We start from the raw sequence: 21,393 nt of genomic DNA on the forward strand, positions 1-21,393 counted from the left end.
TTCTGGCTACTTCTCTGCTCTTCACCCTCTCTCAGGGTTAGCTGAAACGCCGGGGGGGGAGCTAGGAGAGCTTGCCTGTGCGTGGGCGGTTTAAGCGCCTCTTTTCTTTTCAAGCAGAAGCCCACACAGCGCCCTCATTTCCCTGCTAAATTTAAACCAGAGGCCATGTTAACAGTGGGATGTTATCGACCCCTTTCCAGCCATATTTCTGTCAGGAAAGTGGCCTGAACCTGAGTGGGCAACTCCACACCACATAGCCTGCTCCATCACTATGCACTCACAGCAACCTCTAGGCTCCTGTTTTTCATATAAGCATCAATACTATCTGGTAGAAAATGTCATGATTGAGTTTGAAGTCGTTAGCCACCGTCTGTGCTTCTATACATTTTCTGCACACTTTTGCCTTCCTCCACAAGTTTGCCTTTATTCAGCACTACTTTTCCAGGTTCATTTTATTTGACCACTCATGCGTTTTTGTGGTGTGTGTGAGTCTGTGTGTGTGTGTGTGTGTGTGTGTGTGTGTGTGTGTGTGTGTGTGTGTGTGCAAGCAAGTGAGGCAATGCTTCACTGCCTCTGTGGCCTTCACTGCCTCAGATTGAAGTTGAATGGGAATGGAAAAAAAAGAGAAAAGAAGCACCTCAGCCCGCTTCACTCCATCAATCATGACAGCTCCTTCTCTTCCACATCACTCGTTCCCCCCTCGTTCCCATTTTTATAGCCTCACATCTCAGCCCATGTCATCACATTTGCATTCAGCCGCCTGCAAATTATACCGCTCCGTTTCCACAAACGACGCTTATCAGCAATGATGTGTTTTCGGCTTGCGTTGGCATTCGAAATATAAATGGGGGATAATTTATAATTCTCCCATGGATTTAAGCAGAAAGCAAAAGAAGTTGTGATAGAAAGGGATTAAGCCCAAGATGAGATAGGAACTCTTGCGAACCTTAATGTGTTAGCTGCTCTGTTGACATACTGAGTGGAGACGATGGTAAACAAATTAAGCAATTAGGCACGTCGCAAACTGTTATTCATGGAGTTAAGTAGCAGCTGTTCTTAAATGGTACTCTTCAGTGCCCCGCTACGTCAGGGAGAGCATTAGGCAGCAGTTTTTGATGCACCATGTGTCTCAACCAGTCACAACTAGGACCATACAGAGGCCTGGCTCATGCTTCAGTTAGCCGGTTGGCGATAAAGACCCATCCACAGGGAGCAGGGCGGAGAAGCTGGCTCTTTTGTCTTCTCATATGCCAACAGTCAATGGAGGATGATGAACACCGTCTCTCCAGTGCACAATGGATCAACAGTGTGTGAGGCTCATTCCCTCTGTTTGTGAAAGTCTGGAGATGAAGGCAAAGACAGACGAGCAGGAATCCATGGCATAATGTTTTGTCTTAAAGGGCATGTGTCTGCTTTACAAATGTCATGTTCTTCATCCATATTAGAAAAAAAGGGAATCTCCTCGCTTTAAACCGCTGTTTTATCCTTGTGAAACACTGTGTAATCTCCAGTTTGCCGTGCTATATAAATAAACATCATTATTATTGTTGGACTAGATGCTTTGAAACCAAAGCTATTGTATATACACAGCTATAGATTCAAACCACTAGAAGTAATTATAAGTCTGACTGAAAAGTGATTTTTTAAAACAATATTTTGATTGTGATTTCAATTTCTAAATTAAATTAATGCCAGTATTTATGGTGCTTAACCCTATGGACATAGGGTTAAGCACCCTAAAATAGATCTATAATGTCTCATCTGCAGGTTGGTGCTCCTGTCAGCGTGGCTAGCATCATTAGCATAGCCTGTGCTGTGTTCAGCCCAAGGACTGTATGAAAATAAGGTGTATCTGTGATGAGATGTTTAACAGGAAGTGTTGGGCAGGTGACAGGTGTGTTTACAGCGTTTGTGCTCCTGAAGACGTCACAGCGCAGATGAGAGGTGAAAATGAGCTCGTCTCCCCAGGTGTCATGGTTAAATCACTGCTCGTCAGAGGTGGAGCCGGTAAATACCTGTGACAACGGCAGAGTCATTTGACCTGGGTGTGAATGCCACTTGTGCCCTTTCACACTGAAGACAAAAGCCAGATGTTAGCAGATGTTAGTGGGGTTTTTCACACTGAAGACAAAAACCAGATGTTAGCAGATGTTAGTGGGTTTTTTCTCTAGTGTGAAAAGGGCTTTAGTGGTTCTCTCATTTCTCAGTAATTTTCAAAGACAGTCGATGAAATGTCTCAATAACAGGTGGTAAGTCACATGTGATAATGTTTTTATACTGGGAGCGAAACCAACTCAATTTCATTGAGCAACAACAGACAATTCAAATATCACTAAACAGTCGAGCCTAGAGCTACCACTGGAGGTCAGTGTAATGAAAGCTGTTTTGTAATTTGGATGACTGGAATTCCTGATGGTTAAACACAGTTTTCTGATCCCAGTTTATTTCGCCTCCTCCCCTAACCCCCTCGTGTCCCAGCCTTATCTCATGCCAGTCCCCTCCATCTCCTCTCCCTGGTGCTACTCTGTCCACCATCAGCTGCTACAATGGAAATGTTTTCCATCATGATCTCCACCCAACATTCTTCCATAGCCCCCTCCAAACCATCCATCCCATCTCTGTTCTCCTCTTTGTCTCTCATCAGTGTCACCAGTGTCATCTCTCCTGCCCCTTGTCAGCTAGGCCACCCATCAGTGAACTCCTCTGCAGTGGCTGAACTGTGGAGCGAGTTGCTGGTAAACGCCAGCAGTTGCGTTCTGCATCGATGGGGTTTGATGTCACAGGGCTAGCATAGCGGCACTGGTAATAGGATTTCACGCTCAGCACCAATGGAGCCCTGCGGCACAGAATGGGCTTTCACTTCCCCCAGGAATCACTTGGCCAAGCACAGCGAGCAAGAGAACATTTTGAAAACATATTGAAATATAATGAATAAAAGGCCCTCCCTCCACTTGTGTAAGGAAAGAGGGAAATACTTAAGGGATTGTACATTTGGTTTATGTCCACAGTGAGATAGTTATCCTGCTGGATAGATGTGTTCTGCGATTAAGGAAGAAAGAGGTTTTTATTGGATACAAAGGCGAATGAGAAACAAGGCAGTGCATCATAAACAATAATGAATTTCACAAACATTGCTCAACTCAGTTACACAATTTCTTTTATGCCACTCAACTCGTCTTCATTCCTTCTTTTTACTCCCTCTCTTCCATCACACTATCTCCCTCTGTGTTTTTTTATTTATTTTTTGTTAATGCATGACTCTCTTGACACCTACATTCATCTGTCTTTGAGCGAAAAAAAGACCAGCGCTTTTTTTCCCTGCCTGTTGTGTTGTCTCTGACTCATTTCTCTCCCCGCCCTGTGTCCTGTGTCTTCTCTCCCATCAGTGGAATATTGAGGAGTCCACCGAGCATGTGAGTAACCCTCATGTGTGCTGCTGGGTTGTCTTGCAGGGCAGGCCTTCTCCCCTCTGCAGTTTAAGGGGTGCTGTGTATGCTTGTGTGGATTATGAGTTTGTGTGTGTGTGTGTGTGTGTGTGTGTGTGTGTGCTCATTTCTGTGCAAGCTGCTCGGTGTGAATCCTCATGATCCTCATGGCTGATCATAACCCCATCGTAACCACAGCAAGAGATGTTTGTGCTAATGATTCCTGGTCTTTTTATTTACGTGTGAGATGTTCTCTAAGATCTACTATCAACCACAGAGCATGAGGATTTTTCTCCACTGATAATTGCACACCAGTCTAATATTTCAACACTTTACCATAAGACAAACTTGTATTAGCAGCTGGGCGTTCACTCGGATCTGAGGCCCTTACTACAGCGAGCGTGCAGAGCTGTCCCCCATCACTGAGCGTACAGTGCAGTCGAAGGCTGCGTGTCACTATCCCAGTATGGCGCTGACATTAATCAGGCTCGCCTAACCTGCTGTCTCCCCTACTGTTCCAGATGACATGTCTATCTGAGGGGGAGGAGCCGTGTGTTTTATCAGCTCCACACATCTCCAAGATTGCCACCAGCCTTTCATGTTCTTTTCATTTGCCTGGATGGCAGCTCACTGTTCCAGTGCTGTCACATAGCCCTTTGTTACGGCTTATTACCTCCCAGACGTCATATTGCACTAGCATAAATGCAGAGTCACTTACTGTCCCCAGTCAGAAATTCACTAGAAACCTGCTAGAATAACAAACACTGTTTTCAGTGAGCCAGCAGGGGCAGAGAAAAAACATTTGTAACATTTAAGCTATTTTGGAAACTTGTTTCCTTCCTGACAGAGAACAGGTTAATCAAACCAATGACCACCTGTAAACGCTGATGGATGATGTTTTTTTTTTTTTTGGTTCATCTGTTTATATCTTATATGAGTGTTTTTTCTCTCTCTCTTTATAAAAGAGCCAGCAGGATGTGTGCAGATCATTTTTCTTTATTTGATAACACTCGGTTGAAAAGAAATCTGGTCGCGCGGCACACACGGCCAGATTCCTCTAGCTACACCCACATGGCGTGAGTCAGGCTTGCCTCCTCTCCCTCTCCTCTGAACGTGCTGATTAACACCTGACAGACGCAGAGCTAGACGCTGTCAGAGGAAGACATCTGTTCGCACGTCTTTATTATTTCTTTAGCAGCCATGTTTAGGCAATAGCAGCCTGTGTGCCAGGTAACTAATGTAGTGTGACTCACTACAGGCAGATGTCAACAGAAGAAACATGAGCATGTCTGGTTGACCCATGGCTTGTTCGCAGGGAGTAGAGTTTTGAATCAATTCAAAATCATTTTTAATGCAAACAAGACATAGAGAACATTCAATATTGTGCAAAAAGCAAAAAAAAAAATGTATCTGAAGCAAATATGTCTGCTTAAACAATACTGCCCATTTCCCCCCGCCCCCAGGCATTTTCTATCCTAGTGAGGATAGTGGTGTGGGGAGGCTTGCAGAGAAGAATCCATTTCTATAACTAGTTGACTTGATAATCTCTGTAATGCCCTTTGGTGCTGCTCTAAGCATTTGCTCTGAAGGAAACTTTGAAGCCTTGCTTTTTCTATCTTGTGCTGAGTTTCAAAAGCGCTACTAGACCCAATTCGACCTTGCCAGAATAGGGGGAAAAAAGATCTCTGCGGCTGCCACTGCTGAGACTGTTAAAGCCATTTTGTATGATTAAAGTAATGAGACTTCCTCCATAAAGTTAAAATGGTTTTATGATACAGTAATTTAGCATTTTCCTCCCCGTCTCTCTTAAAAGCTAGTATGGGAGCACCAAATGTCCCTTAAAGAGAGGGGCAGTAAAAAGCATTGTCAAACAGAGCAGGCTTATATAGACAGTTAAATGTTCTTCTATGGTTGGGAAATTAAAACTTCATTAGTTGGAGAAACAGCATTAGGGCAAAGCCGTATAACATCCCAAGAGCGTGAGAAGTTTGCAGGGAGTTCCGACAGGAAGGCCGGTAGGCATCGGCGTGTTCGTCCTCTCGGTGGCCCCAGTCAGAGGCAGACAGCTCCAGTATGTGTGCTCAAGCCGCAGGCATTCATTTGTTCTTCGTATCGAGTGTGTGCTCATGTCTGCGTGTATCACAGTGTGTCCACATGTGTACATTTATGGTGTGTCTATATGTGCATGCATACGTTAGTGTGTTTATATACACCGGTGAGTATGAGCTTTCACGTGTTTATGTGTTTGTATGTCTGTTTACATATGTGCTTTGTTCCAGCACAGAGAGTGTTTAACTCCAGAGTGTGTGGGTGTGTTTTTATTCAGACTGATGCAGTCTGGTGAAGTGAGTGCCAGCACTGCAGCAGGTTCCCAATAACAGTGTGTTGTTCCTGACTGTTGAGTTACTGATGTGTTCAACCACTTCAGTGTGTCTGTGTTCTCGTGTCACGGCTGTCCAGGAGTCCAGAGGACAATAAACACCAAGAATCCAACTCCATAATTTAAAGAGTGAAATATGTCTGATGTTAATTGATCTTATTCAAAGACTTTTCCCAGTAGAGTTGTGTCCCACAGACACAACTCTACTGTTTTGTGGAATTTTGCTCTTACTGCAGTGTAGTGATGATCCAAAAATCCTGCGGGTATAATCTCGTGCTTATCCATGCAGCAGACATGAACACTGACACACTGGTGATGTTCTGGTTCATTTGGTTGGTTTGTTGGTGTAATGGGTTCAGTGTGTGCCTTACAATTGGGTGCGGGAGCTTTTCTTCACTAAGAAAAGCTCCTGCTCCTGTTTGTGTGCCTTCAAATCTTTTAATGCTTAAAATGTTTTGTTTCCAGTTTATAGGCAAATTGATCAAGAAACTACAAGTGGATGGAGAAAGGGGTTTAATCTTGCCATGGTTTCTTTTGGTGTTGTGTGTTTTTTCAGGGGCTAGGAGCTTGTGTGAGGGGGGGTTTTGTTTTAGTTTTGTTTTCCTTTTTTGGGGGGGGGGGTAGTTTGCCTCTGAGGCGGTCTCACTCTGCTCACTGATTCCTTTTAACCTCTGACCTCGTGATTTATCCATTCTGCAGGAGGCCATCATTGGTGGACTGCAGTCTGAGACCACGTACTCTGTCACTGTGGCAGCGTACACCACCAAGGGAGATGGAGCTCGTAGCAAAGCTAAAGTCATCACCACGACTGGAGCAGGTCAGAGTCGGTTTTATCGGGGTTATCTAGGGAAAACAGAGGGTATATGCTTTCTGTTTACAGTGAATACTGTGGTATTATCCTTCAGGCTTGAAACTGATAACCTCTGTCTCCCTCATCAGGGTTTTTCCTGGCTCAAAATGAGACGGAGGTGGTACCATCCTGATCGTGTGCACACATGCGTACCGCGCCTTCAGATGGCTCAAGCTAACTCTTTTTAAAAGCAACATAATTTAGGAGTTTTAGTTAATCCTGAGTAATTTCCAAAAAAACAATAATAAACTATAACAATCTAGGAGATGTCACCTGGTGCATTTTTCACAATGTCGTGACATTTTAAAGACTAAATCAAATGATTCATTGAAAAAAAACAAATCAACAGACCAATCGAGAATCAAAATAATCTCCTCTTTAATCCCGTCACATTTACAAATTCACTGTTAGTCTCCCTGGATTAGCGAAAACCTGTAGCAGATGAATATTTGAATAATAATAATAATAATTTCTGTTTATTGTATTTTGTTTATGCTCTTGTCATTCTTCCAAAAGTCTGATTTACTTTGCAATTAGGAAAGACAAAAAATGCCCCAATGTTCACAACAAAATACAGTTTTGACATTTTTTTGCTGTCATTGTTGTCTTTATCTAATACTATCTACTATGAAATCTGACACTGTAATGAGGAATCAGGAGGATTTGTAGTTGCAAATGTCTTTGGGGAAGACATGAGATGAATAAAGAGTGATGTTAAAATCACGTAAATGTCGGCTTTGTGTTAATACACTTCTAATGACTCAACACATTTACCACATCTCACCAGTAACGTGAATTATAACTTAATTCCTGTAATAACCAGGTGACGTCTGCACTGTTTCACCTCCCCCTCTCTAACTTGTGTTACATCACTGATGGGGATGGAACGTGAATTTTGTAAACCTTTGTAAGAAGCTGGACATGTTTGAATGTAAAAGAAACAATATTCACCTGTTTGAGTGGCCGTGAAATATCAGGGCGCTGTAGCATGACACACTTCTTCTGTAGGGAATAAACAGACTCTCTTAGCAGGAAATTCCCTGTGGTAAAATAGCAGCTCTTTTATTCTTCTGCAGTTTTGGCACCGTGCTGATTACGATATAGCATCACCGCATCCGCATCCTGCCACAACTGCAGTTACAAATGACAGAAATGCACCGAGTGAAACGCTTGGTAGAAAATAACCCTTCAGAGTTTGTCGAGAGCTGGAGGCAGCACGAAATTTGACGGAGGCGGCGGCTTCATAATTCTCTTTGCAGGAAAAACCCTGACTCATCCAAGGGAGTGTTATAATTAGAGGACTGTACATGACTGGAGTCTCATGCTAGCTTCAGTGGGTTGCTACATGTATGTTGGTTTCAACATACATGTCATGACTTACTGCTGTTACAGTGGCATTAGCAAGCTGCCTGTCGCTGCGTAGTCGTTATATCAGCTGGATCTGATGTATCCTCACAGAGTTGTGGGCTGTTTACAACAGACCTTGTATATTTAAAAAGAATTAAAAGGGAATTTATTACTTTTCTCTTACTCTTTTTTCCAGTGCCAGGCAAGCCCACTATGATGATCAGCACCACCATGGGCAACACGGCGCTGATCCAGTGGCAGCCACCTAAGGAGATGGTGGGTGAGCTAATGGGCTACCAGCTGCAGTACAAGCGCACTGATGAGGAAACCTACACCTCGCGTGAGCTGAGGAAGATTGATGACCACTACACCGCCACTGGGCTGCACAAAGGCGCCACCTATGTGTTCCGCCTCAGCGCTCGCAATCGCGCCGGCATCGGCGAGGCCTACGTAAAGGAGATCAGCACCCCGGAAGATGTGCCCTCAGGGTTCCCGTTCAACCTGCAAGTGACAGGACTGACCCAGTCCAGCACCCAGCTGACCTGGGAGCCCCCGCTGCTGGCAGAAAGGAACGGCAAAATCATACACTACATGGTGGTGTACAGGGACATCAACAGTCAGCAGAACAGCACCAACCACACCGCCGACACGCACATGACTATCCACGGCCTTAATCCTGACACCACCTACGACATCCGGGTGCAGGCGTATACCAGCAAGGGCGGGGGACCCCTCAGCCCCAGCATTCAGAGCCGGACCATGTCAAATGGTACGACAACAGCCAGAACACGTGGCTGACATTTATGTACAAACACTTGAGGTATTTGATTTGAAAACAGAAAGTCAGGGTCACACAACCTTGGACACAACATACGTGGGCAAATACACAAAGACTGTGTCACCTGCGGATGTTTTGAAGGCTCTGTAACAGGCTCTTTTTCTGTCTTTATCAGTGCCACATCTTTTCTCATCTGCACTCAGTACTGTACAGCACTGTGTTTATTGATTTATAGAGTACTAATCTCATTACACGCTACAGTCACAGTACCATGCCTCCTCATCCTCCCCTTTTACATGAACCTAAAGCGCAGCCAGGATGTACCTCCTCATGCATTTTATAATCTTATAAATGTTAGATTTCTTATTTATAACCGGTTGTACGTGATGCCTATTTTAAAACACGTGCTGCCACTCCCACCGCTGTATACATTCCTTGGTAATCAAAGTGATCTCGGCCTGTTGCATATGTCTTGCTGTAAATGTGGCGTAATAAATGGAGCAGGCTTAAAGAGATGAAGGCTATTTCTTTGGGATCTGTAGCCAAGGCCCCGTGGCTTGTCAAGTTTGGTCATATGGTATCAGTGAAGAGTATGTTCACATTGTTTACTGAAGGGGCTACTCGCTGTACAGTAGTGTGAAACAGAATTATACACAGCCATTACATTTTGCGCTGTACAAGATGTCTTTTATGAGATATTAATCAAAGGATTTCCCACCCTAGATTTTCCCACCCTAAACTTTGGTGTCAAGGCTGTCATGAAGACATCTGTCCTCCTCACCTGGGATTTGCCACCAAACTACAAATCCCAAGCACCTTTTAAGGTGAGTGCACAAGGTAGCGAGTCCCCTCCACTGACTCAAGTACAGATTTTTTTTTTTTAATCACTTGGAAGATAATTTGTATAGATTACTTTAATGATCATTTTCCAGCAGTTTTATAAACTATAATGCTTTGTAATACTATAATACTCCAATTTATAATACTCATAGTTACTTCAGCACTTTGTGTAAAGTGTACCTTACATGTATTTGTACATAGTGTTACATAATTGTATCACAGCACAACGTTAAAAGCTGTTAACACTTTTCACCACGGTGTGATGCAGTGACTTTGCCTATTTGCAATGAAAAATATGAAGAACCAGATTCATGCTCATTTATGAGGTGTAATAACATGTCAAAATGATATTATATCAATTCCCACCCTGTGGTAATGGGGCAAAGACAATTTGATGTGTAAAAAAAAAACTATTGGATATGCACCAGCAGGCAAGTGTGATACATGAGATGAGGTGTCAGATTAGATGGGTACCCCCCTTGGGACTATACTGATCCGAATGATGTGCTGTACATGCTATATGTGTGTATTTGATACTCAAACCATAACTCCAGGTTTTCCCTTGTGTGCCCACAGATCTTGTACAACCAGCAAAGCGTGGAAGTGCGGGGAGACCTGAAGAGGAAGCTGATCACGCAGCTGCAGCCGGACACAGACTACTCTTTTGTGCTGACAAGCAGGGGCAACATAGCCGGGGGTCTGCAGCAGCAGGTGTCCATCCGCACTGCCCCTGACCTGATCAATACTAAGCCCAGCACACATCAGGCACGGGGTGGCAAGATGACCATCAACCTGCCCAAGGTCGAGACCACCACGCGTGTCAGGTCAGTGCTGAGACACATTGGACCAAACAAACAGGGATTCAGGGCTTCACTTATGTTTAGGGATTTTTTTTTTTTTTCATTCAAGTGATAATGTGGCTTTATTTGTATTTGATTCTTAGCTGCTGCAGTGACCAAGGTTTCCTTCAGGGGTCAGTGAAGTGTCCTGTTGTTGCCCTTTCAGTCTACCCGTAAATCTTAAGAGGGAGCTAATATATTATGGCCAAATAGCATTTAAAGTGGCACTAAGAATACAGTGACTTTTAAGTTAGACTGTGAATGTGCCAAACAACAATCAACCAGCTGTTAATCATGAATGAATCGTTTAATAAAAAGTAGAAAAATCATCAAATTAAAAATACTGTAAATAAATGAATTCAAGAAATAAACTATTTGTGCATCATATTTGTGCCCTGGACTCCTAAACAACCTCTTAGTTGTTCTTTCCATTATCACTGGAGAACCAATTCAACTACAACTCTAAAAACTAAGCAGCCTGAGCAACACCAGCACAAGTAGCACACTTGTATGTGATCAATACTAAACCTATTTTGAAACTAAAAGCTGCAACTTTTACTCTGAGCCAACTTCATGACACAGCAGCTGATGATAATCGAGACTTTTAACACCAGGTCAAGCTGTATTAACTTTAGACTCAAATTGTTCAAAGCAGAATTGTATCTGACCCTGACGAGTGAAGCCTTTCCTTCAGATGCACGCACACACACAGGCAAATCTTAGGAGGGGGAGTGCACAGAGTTGATTGGTAAAAAGATTACAGGGCTGTCAGTGCTGGCCAAGCCCCAGCACAGATTGACAGGCAACGAGTGCAGGTGATTGGGGATGGGAGAGTAGATGTGTGTGTGTGTGTGTGTGTGTGTGTGTGTGTGTGTGTGTGTGGGTGGGTGGGTGTGTGTGGGTGGGTGGGTGTGTGTGGGTGGGTGGGTGGGTGTGTGTGGGTGGGTGGGTGGGTGGGTGGGTGGGTGAGAGGGGAGGTGAGGGGTCTTGTTATACATGTCGTCTCCCACTCCCAGACTTGACTGACTGTTGAATCACAGAGTGGAGGCCTGGAGAAAAGGGGAGAGAAGCAGCTGCTTTTGCTGTCAGCAGCAGCTGATTTTACAAGTGGCTGAATGCCGCAGTGGGGGGAAAACTTTGAGCTGAGAGAAGATAGACGAGGGGTGAACACGAGAGAGACAGCAGGACAGAGACAACACATAAATAAACACGCACACACTTGTTTGTGCACTGTGCACGCACAAGCACACCCCTCCATTCATTACCGAACTCCTCACTTTGACCCTAAACTCCTCAATGTCTTTCTAATGTCTTTTCTTTTGCCTCTATTTTTTTCTTTGTAATGATAGCAACACACACACAAGTAGTCACAAAGCTGGTCCTATTAACCTAAGGAATCCTAGGAGGATTTCTATTAACTGAAGGCTCCTCTCACTGGGATAGTGTTTGTTCCAGTCTGCATGGCAGATGTTCTTAGTGATTAGCCATTAATTGGAGAATGCAGTGCCAGTCTGCTGGTGTTCGACCTTGGTCCGAGCCGCTCGTGTAGCACTTAAGTTTTGAATCCTGCCCAGCACACCTCACAGTGAAAGTATGTCTTTGTGAATGTTATTAATGTGCTTGGCCCACTTTGATCTCAGCGTGTCTGTGCTTCACTCAGTCTGTCTTAACACAGGCTTTATTTTTCTTGGCAGGTGGTACTACATCGTGGTGGTGCCGGTATCCCAGTCACCGCAGCAGTGGAAGAATCCAGACGAGATGGACCTGGATGAGGTGAGTGCCAGCCGGTGGCTGATTGGCTAATGTGCCAGGTCATGGGTTACCGATAGCATCTCCCGTTCCAACTGGGTAGGAAGTCACTGGTTGCAGCTAATTAGCTCTACCCTCCTGGGCTCAGGGAGGGGGGGGGGCGGCAGGGCAGAGAGATTTTAAACAATGACTCACTCGAGCTGGTGGGGAGTGTCCTGATTGGACGCCAGGTCTGCAGACAGTACCCATCTGCTGAAGCCGATAGTTTGATTTTGCAGAGAGGGAATCTTAATCTTGTATAACTACTGATGTAGATGTAGTGCAAGTAAACTTTATTTATTCACTTTACAAGCACTTTACAAAACAGTAGTTGCAAATTACTGCTCTACCTCCATATATCTCTTTATAGTCTTTATAGTCAGGGTTTACCAACTCCAAACAAAGTTTTACATAAGGTATTCAAATGAGGATAAAGATTTATGACTACTTTATTATTCTATTGAATAAAGGTCGTCCTTGTCCATGAGGGAATTTAAACTAAATGACATGCCTAAACATTAATAGCATAATTTTTAAGTAAACTGCGAGGCTCGCTGGTTTGGATCGCTATTGTTCATGCTATGTGTTGGCATAACAGAAGAGACCAAGACAGGCAGAGAGATGGGACTGCATGAGTCATTAAACACTGAGCAGGCCATTGTCTCCTCCCTCCAACATAATGATTTAATAAAGCTACATCTGGAGCAGCACGAGACACCACTGACAGAAAACAAAATGCTGCTGAAAACACAATGCCGCAGTGCTGTATGCTCTTGCTCATTTATTAACCAGGCTGGCAGTGATGCTGAGATTGTGTGCTGGAGCAAGTGCTAATTGCTCACTTCGTAGCTTGGCTGCATTGTTTGCAAAGTTATATCACTGAGCAAAGGGCGTTTTAGCTGTGTGGAGTCATTATCTCTTATTTGCAGGCATGGGAAGAGCCAGACCTGGACATAAAGTATTGTGTGAATTGTTTTTGGTTTTATTTTTGAGGTTTTATGAGGTTATGGAAGTTTGGGCATAAATTAGTCAGGATTTCTTTTCCACACACAACCCACAAAGATTTTATTATTCACCAAAAAGCGATTGTTGTCTCTCTCCTCCTTTGAGATCAGAGGTCACAGCCTTACTCACTTTGATTCTCTGTTACCAAACTTGACCTTAACCTTTGCCCCATTTTTCACAGCTGTTCAAGTCGAGTGAAGGCCCTGTCCTGAGGCGCCGACGTCACCTTGACTCCTCCAAGCCTTACATAGCTGCCAAGTTGGCTTCACTACCGACCAGTTTTACTCTGGGTGATGAGAAGAGGTACAACGGTTTCTACAACAAGCCCCTGACCAGTCCGCAGGAGTACCTCTGCTTTGTCCTGGCTGTGCTCCGATCTGAAGGGACAGACAGCGCTGCTAATTACGTAAGACACACACACACACACACACACACACACACACACACACACACATACATTAAGTAAAACAATCATTCTCTCAACAGCATGACTCATATTAGTTTTCTGACCCCCCTCCTGGATTTGTTATATTAAAGCTAATTTCACCTGAGCCTCTTCTCTATATTTGGACTTGTCACCTTTTCTTTTTTCAGACACACTATTCAAGTTTATCACCTACCAAAATGGCAGCGTCAAACCAAATTGTTATTGTTTTTATTGCCATTTGCTCTTTAATACAGCTGCCTACAAAAGGTCATTGCAGCTTCTCCTGATAACTCCCTCATCAGCCGCCGGCAGCGGTCTGTGCAGATCTCTTAAAAAATGCTCACACAAGACTCTTGGTTTTCTAAGTGGAGGCCCTATACACTCGTCAAACAGCACTAGCATGGAGGGCCAGCTCTCCATTGGATGGTTAGGGGTAAACTTCACAGCAGTAAGAATGAGAGTCTGCGATTGCTCTGGGCTCCTCTGCTACCCGGCACATGCATATGCAGTAGCTGGGCCCTGGACGAGCACAGAGGGAGAGAGTGCTCCATGTCCGAAACCAAATCCCAGACTTTTCACCTACTTCTTTCTCTTCTCTCTCTCTCTCCTCTCTGCTCCTTTTCTTTCGCTCAGTCTCCGCTTCACTGTGTCTCTCTCCCTCTCCCCATCTTTCTGTACCGTGAAGAGACCAGAGGAGATTGATTAGTGCGGCTGGAGTTAAGAGGGAGACGAGGGCCTGGTCGCAGGGCCTAGGGAGTCTGTAAAGCAGGCCTGATTCCCTTGAAATGCTGCTTTAAATGTCCCTAAAGCCCCCCCCCCCAAACCCCCCACCCCCAGTAATCTCCCACTTCACTCTGAGAAGGGGAGGGAGGTGTGCAGGAGGCTGCAGGAGGCTGCAGTGGGCAGCCGTGATACACTTGACTTCAAAGGAGATGCTTAAACCCCACTGCTGCACCACACTCTCACTGCACCTGCCAGACACACCATGCTGGATCAGTGGCACTCAAGATTTGTCTCTTTCTGTGTACTCCCCCTCCTTCACCTGTGTAGCACCCTCCCACCTTTAAACTTAATCGCTTGGACTAATCAGGCTTCACTCACAGGCTGAGTCAGTCAGCGTGTTTACCTTCACTTCAGCAACCTGGTTATGCTGCTTTCTGCAGTAACCCCATTTCATAAACACCTGGTTTCCCTAACTGGGGGAAAGGGATTAACACAAATGATTTAACAAGCCTACATTGTCGGACAAACCAGGGTTCAGATAGAGAAGGTGGCGCTTCTTCAGCTAAACAGTAAAATGTATGTTAAAAAAATCTGACACTTGTGCACACAGAAAAAAAAAACTGTCTTATCTTTCGACAGTGCCTGTCCTCTCCCTGAACCGTCAGTCCAAATGCTCAGGAAGGAAAAAAAAAACTCTTCAGGCTGAAGCATCACACTGTGTCACAAATTCACTTAAAATATCCTCAGTTCAAAAATACAGTAGGGGGTAGGAAAGAAATCCAATAACTGACCTGCTGTATATTATAACCACAGGATTTACCATAACAAGATTAATGCGGTGCATGAAAACACCTTGATTTTCTCATGTTTCCCAGGAACCTGGTTTCTTGTGTGCGTGTGAACCTACTGAATTCTGAGGTGGCAGCTACAAGCAGGCTGTCATTGATTGCTGCACAGATCCCATAACTGCACTCTTTGGGAAGCTCAAACACCGCAGCAGTGTTTGTTTTTGTCACCCCCAACGCTGCGCTTGCAAACGTTTATTACCAAACACAAGCGGGTACAGAAGGTAAAGCATGTGCGGAGATCTCGCAGTTAGCACGAGCTGCCTCGAGCCGGATCTTCACCAGACCCAGGAGAATAAGACAACAAGTACTGGAGTAAATGACTTGTATCTTTACTACACTTCCTCGCCACCACCCAAACTCCCCCAGCGTAGATCAAACAGGACTGCCAGGGTTTAATAAGCCCTCGTATATCAATGGCCACAAGCAGCCAGCAGTGGTTGGAGGGAAGAGGAGAAGGAAGGAAGGCAAAGGGGGGATGAGAGAGAGAAAGAAGAAGAGAGTGTGCCTTCATGTCTCCCCAGCACCCAAGGCAGATAAACAAGCCGGGGGAAGTGTGAAATGGGATGATAGATGCTGGGTGTGTATAAACAGTATCATTTAATGCGAGAAGAGAGTGAGGGAGGGAGGTAGCATGAAATATTGTGTGATGTGAGTAGGAGAGGAGGGGTGGTGTTGGATGGAGGAAAAGAGGAAAGCTAAATTTTTTTTTTTTTTTGTCTTGTGTCCTGCCCAACCCGTGAAGCTCAGATGAGACAAAGTGAACTGGTGGAAGGAGAGTAAATTGTGCTAATGTGTGCTTTTCTCTTGATAAGGGAGAGGTGAGCTTGTGGCACGGAGAGTGTTCAAACGTGTTTACCACAGTTTTCTGTTTGCTGTGCCATCCAGGCATTTAAATTCTACTCACTCTCAACAAGAATTGGCTTTGTGGCACTAATTCTGTTGGTGCTTTGGGCTCAAAACACCCTTAACATGGAAATCTGGCTTCGTTCAAAATTTAAAAGGCTTTGACAAACAATATCAAGAGATAATTATGAAAAAAATATGTTTTTTTTTAGTGGATAGTATAAACATATTCAAGCCCAGAGTTTCACAAAGGGTGGTAGAAATATAGGCAACATCAGTGGGTTCCTCTGCTCAACTGTGCTGTGTCACCTCCTCCTGGAGGCTTCTCCCTCTAGTGATGTCTCCAGATATCTGGATGCTCTGTGTTCAGACAGCCAGAGAGGGGACAAGTGCAGATTCTGGTGCAGTTTCTGGGAGAGAGGGTGTGTGAGGGAAAAATGTCTCTATATTTCTTTCTCCTGCCTCCTCGCTCCCTCCCTCTCGCTGTCTTTCTTTATGTCGTGCAACAATGAGGAGAATGTGAGCTCCTCAGCTTCCCTTGGGAGGCAGAGACAGCAGCAGATAGATAATGGGCGTCTTTGCATGTTTGTTTGTTTGTGTGGCACGCACCCCTGCGGCTTATTTAAGCCACTTTTTGGAGAGATGTGGAGCTGGAGGTCAACGACAAGTTGAAACAGAAGTGCCTGTGCTGCGTGTAGTGGATTGTGTGCTCAGGGGAGGCAGAGCAGCGGCTGACTGGAGAAGTTGTGTAGCCCACGGGCCAGATAGCAGACTTGATATACTGCTGCTACCGTAACACCTCTGCCTCAGTCTCTCTCTCTGTCTCGTCACTCTTTGCTATCTCTCATCACCCACTCGCTCTCTCTTGTTCTCTTACTCAGTCTCAGACAAACACTTTTACACACACACACATGCACTCACACACACACACACTCGCGGCGGCTGCGACCTAGACAAACACGCACACTTATAGAGGCTCAGAGGAGCTCGAGAAAAGGCTCAGAAAAACTGATATTTTACATATGCTCACAGACACACACACACACACACACACACACACTCTTACACCCATTTGTTTACAACCTTTACACACAATAGCACATTTTCTCTGTCTCTCGCTCACATATATACACACACACACAACAAAAACCTTTTGCATTCATTCACTCATAATGCTTGTATATACAGTATCTACATTACAGTAACAGCAGCCATCTGCAGCGCCAACAATCCTCCACAGTCATGTACCTATTTCTCTCTTCTCACTGGATGGTGACGGCTCAATAGAATCTACCAAATCTCAACAACTTAAAATAACTAAAGAGCAAAGATGCAGTTGGGATCTGCAGTTAGCAGTTTGTGTTGACTGAGAGGGCTCTTCAGCTCGGAGTGGCTTGTCAGCACAACCTGAAAATGAGATCTAATCAGCACACAATGTGAAACGGTGATTAAACATATATCTGACAAACTGAAAAACAGATTGTCTAGTTGCTGTCCACTCACACTTTATTTTTCACAGGTATTCTGATAAGCTTATCAGTTTAACTGGGGGATTCAGGCTCTATGAAGTTAATGTAATGCGACTAACGGGATCATTTTAGCAGGGAAGGCACCACTCTGCAAAAACACGCCTGATCAGGGAGGTGTGTTAGAGAGGGAGCACAGCCACTGGCTTAACCACAGAAAAACCAAAATACTTCACTTAATGGGAATTTCTTATGTAATTAATGTGAATTAGCTAAAGTTGAACGCTGAAAGCATCAGACTGAGATGACTAAAAATGTGAAACCTCCTGCTTCAGTCTTTTGCTCTTTGCTCTCAATAGCTCTATTTTAAAAGATTTAAATTTGTTTGCCTCCAAGCTTAAGAAATCAGAGCATTTTTATCAACATGGAGCCACCCTTATTTCCTCCATCCACATGCATGCTGAGCACTTACATACACACTGATTCAGGGTGGTAAGAAATACACATAAATATACACATTCAGTCACTTTCATGTCTCTCACTGTCTCTGACTCACTCTCAGGCTCACACATTCCTTCACTGCACCATCGCTCCATTGTGATCCCGCTCTGTGAGGGCAGGAGCATTAGGAGCTGCGTGGCTGAGCTTTTATCAGATGTTAGGGCCGTTCAGATGGATGATCCCAGTGCTTCGCCATGACCAACAGACAAAAAGCCCTCTATTTTTGTTGGGCCGTCTCCTCTCCTCCTCTCTCTCCTTCTCCCTTATCCGTCTATGAAAGCACAGCTGCAGTCATTTGTTACACCAGGAAAAAAAAACTTTTTTCCCAGGATTCCCTGCAGGGCCACATCCTACAGCCTTCTTTGGGCCCTCTCGAAGGAACAGGAAGCCTCGTGGTGGTGTCACATCGGCAGCGTCCCACCGCTGTGTGGTTTCTCTTTGTTCCTCGATAATAGGTTCTTCCCCAAGGCGCACAAATCAGGAGAGAACTGGTCTCATGTGTCTCATGTGTGTATCTGTGTGTGTAACACACAAATGAAAAATATTGCTGCTCTGTAAACTACTGCTTCAATATACAAATGTGAATCTTTTCACTTTCCCACTTGGTTTATTTTGTGTGCGTCCCTGATGCCAGAGCACGTTGGTTTGCAGGTGCATGACTGAGACATGTTGTAGCCCTCGCACAGGCGTACTGTAAATTCTACTGGCAGTTGCCTGAGACTACAAGAGATAACAGAACTATATGACAGAGCGCAGGACTCTTTGAGCTCATCTAAGCTTATCTTTCCAATTAATATCTGCCTGTGTGCCGAAGAGCACGCTGCTGTGCGGCTAATGATCCGGATTACTGCTGCTTGCCGCCCCGCCACTCCCGCTGCATGCTGTGCGCCCAATTCCCTTCGAGGGCTGCGATCTGTCACCCATGCCCCTCCGCACACCCTCCTCCCCTCCCCGACCTGCATCTCCCATCGCCGTTCAGTAGGAGACACGCTGAGCTCTAACGACAGATGCCTTGCACCTCCCTCTTTGTTTTCCTCATCTGTCACCTTGCTCTCCCGCAGATGGACTCCCCCCTTCATACTCCACACTGCGCCTCCTTGAGCAGCTACTCCTCAGATACACGCTAACACACCCCAGCCTTCTTCCTCCCCTCCATTATTTGAAGACGAAGGGGTTGGGTGGGGGGAGATGTCTCATTTACAGCCAAGGTGGAAATGCACCCTCACAGTCACCTCCTCCTCCTCCCCCTCCTCCTCCTTCTCTTCCGTCACGGTGTGAACACTAATGAAGAAGAGATGAGTCCTCTCCTGTGCCCCCATTTATCTTAGCGGCCAAGGGACATGCACACTAATCCCTGCCTCTCTGTCTCTACCTCTCTCACTCTGCTGTCTGACACTTGCTCTGTCATCAGCAGTCTCAGTTTCTTCTAATGTGAAGCAGTGCTTTAATGGAAACATAATAATAACTTCATTAACCAAGATGGTTATTGTTTTTGGTAAAGTGTCTTTTGAGTTTGGTTGATAGTTTTTCGTGCCGTGTTCAGCTGCATCCTTGAACCATGGCCTATTATTAGCCTAAAATAATGGTGCCAGAGACAGTAAGCTGGATGATATTTTGATTTTTCTCTCCTCATTAAGGTAGACTTAGCTAACATGATATATATATATTTTTGGTATTTTATCACTTCCAACATTGTTACATAAGGTACACAAGACACAGAGGATGTACTGTGTGTAATAAATGTCATTTCTTTTTTATGATTCCTTTCATTTTAAGAAAAAATGAGGTTATCTGATAGCTTGTCTGTCAATGTCCCCCATTGTTTGCCACTTTTGAACACATTTAATCACAACATTAATGACCCATGTCTTTGTGTCATTGTAACCTTTGCATAATCAAAAAAAAGGCATCTGTTACCTTGAGTTTGTGTGTTTTTGGTTTGAGATTTTGTTGTGGTAATAACCTGCAGTTCATCACCTAGAATAATATTCAAATGTAGTTTGAAACTTTCCACAATTCATCTGCAATTACAAGGCAGACATTGAAAGTTGATACATGCATGTTAATATGCTTGTTCTCCAAGTTTCAGCTCTTTCTTCATGTGATGTGTTTTTAATGAGGCTCTTTAGGAAGTCTTTAAAACCCAATAAGAAGGGAAACATTTGGCTGCGTCTCATAGCTCTGAAGTGACTTGGCTCTCATTCACCTGTGCTTTCCTTCTTTCTTTTTCCCCTTACAGATGACATTTTCAGCCAGTCCCTACTCAGACCCAATCCAGGTCACAGCAACTATGGCCCAGGGGATGGAGCAACCCGAGATGCTGTGGGTCATGGGCCCAGTGTTGGCTGTGGTCCTCATCATCATCATCGTCATCGCCATCCTGCTCTTTAAGAAGTAAGAGGCTGTGCTTCTGTGTCGTTCTTCAGTCATTCTCCACTGTGTTTGTCTGAGGTTGAACTGCAGTGACACTTGTGATTGTAAATTTCTTTTGGTTGCATCAGGAATGGTAATGAGACATCCGCCCCGCTGCCACTTGCACCGTGTTGCTCAGACACCAAACTGTAACATCCGCATCCTAACAACCTTACCATAATATACAGTGCCACTGGAGAGGATCCAAAGGCGGATTGATCCGTCTTTCAGAAATTCCTCATTTCTCCTCAAAAGATATTGGCCCAGTTGGCTGTTGTTAACAGTGCTCTGTGAAGTGTCAGGTGGAATGGCAGCTGACATTGCCTCTCTAATGAAAAGCAAAGCTCGGCTGTCAGAAACTCTTAGTTAGGAGTGAGAGATGGGCCAGCACCATTGGTCATTTCAAAGAACAAACAGAAGGCTGCAACAGAGGGCTTAACTAAAGCTCAGTCAATATCTCTTAAAAGCACTTCAAGTGCCCCTGTGCAGCACACTGTGGATAACACAGGCCTACAAGATGCCGTGGAGGTACAGATAAATAATAATATTAAAACTAATGCTGAGATAATTGTTAGTTTTGTTATTCTGATAAATGAATAATTGGTTCAAGTCATTGCTGGTACCAGCTTCAAACATACGAAGCTTCTTGTCCCTGTTTTTTATATCTCAGTGAATTGAATAACAAAATAAATGTATCGACCAAATGATTAGTTGATTAATCAAACAAACAACTGACAGAATAATTATTAATGAAAATAATCATTAGTCGCAGCCTTTCTTTAGACTTTGTATAAAACAGTTATTTGTATGTTGACTGGGGTCAACAATTATAATGATAATGTGGTTTGGACATTGTAACAATACCATTTCATAAGGGAACGTATCACCTAAGAGCCATTATTTGCCTCTCTTGCCTTCTTC

The 21,393-nt window shown here is 44.4% G+C and overlaps 1 protein-coding gene across 5 annotated transcripts in view; it reads left to right on the top strand.

Moving 5' to 3' along the window:
* LOC139628878 (receptor-type tyrosine-protein phosphatase F) overlaps positions 1-21,393 on the top strand; it is a 162,208-nt gene that overhangs the window by 110,371 nt on the left and 30,444 nt on the right. For 3 of the 5 annotated variants that reach the window (XM_071491014.1, XM_071491013.1, XM_071491016.1), the window contains exons 13-20: positions 3,387-3,413; positions 6,505-6,622; positions 8,199-8,771; positions 9,504-9,604; positions 10,197-10,444; positions 12,154-12,232; positions 13,434-13,658; positions 20,300-20,454. In XM_071491014.1, the coding sequence (XP_071347115.1) occupies positions 3,387-3,413; positions 6,505-6,622; positions 8,199-8,771; positions 9,504-9,604; positions 10,197-10,444; positions 12,154-12,232; positions 13,434-13,658; positions 20,300-20,454 (1,526 nt within the window). The remainder of the gene's footprint in view (positions 1-3,386; positions 3,414-6,504; positions 6,623-8,198; positions 8,772-9,503; positions 9,605-10,196; positions 10,445-12,153; positions 12,233-13,433; positions 13,659-20,299; positions 20,455-21,393) is intronic. The other 2 variants (XM_071491015.1, XM_071491017.1) reach the window with 1 other exon arrangement.

Source organism: Trachinotus anak, unplaced genomic scaffold, assembly GCF_046630095.1.
Source record: "Trachinotus anak isolate AG129_WGS33_773 ecotype Australia unplaced genomic scaffold, CSIRO_AGI_Tana_v1 ptg000012l, whole genome shotgun sequence".
NCBI classification, from domain to species: domain Eukaryota; kingdom Metazoa; phylum Chordata; class Actinopteri; order Carangiformes; family Carangidae; genus Trachinotus; species Trachinotus anak.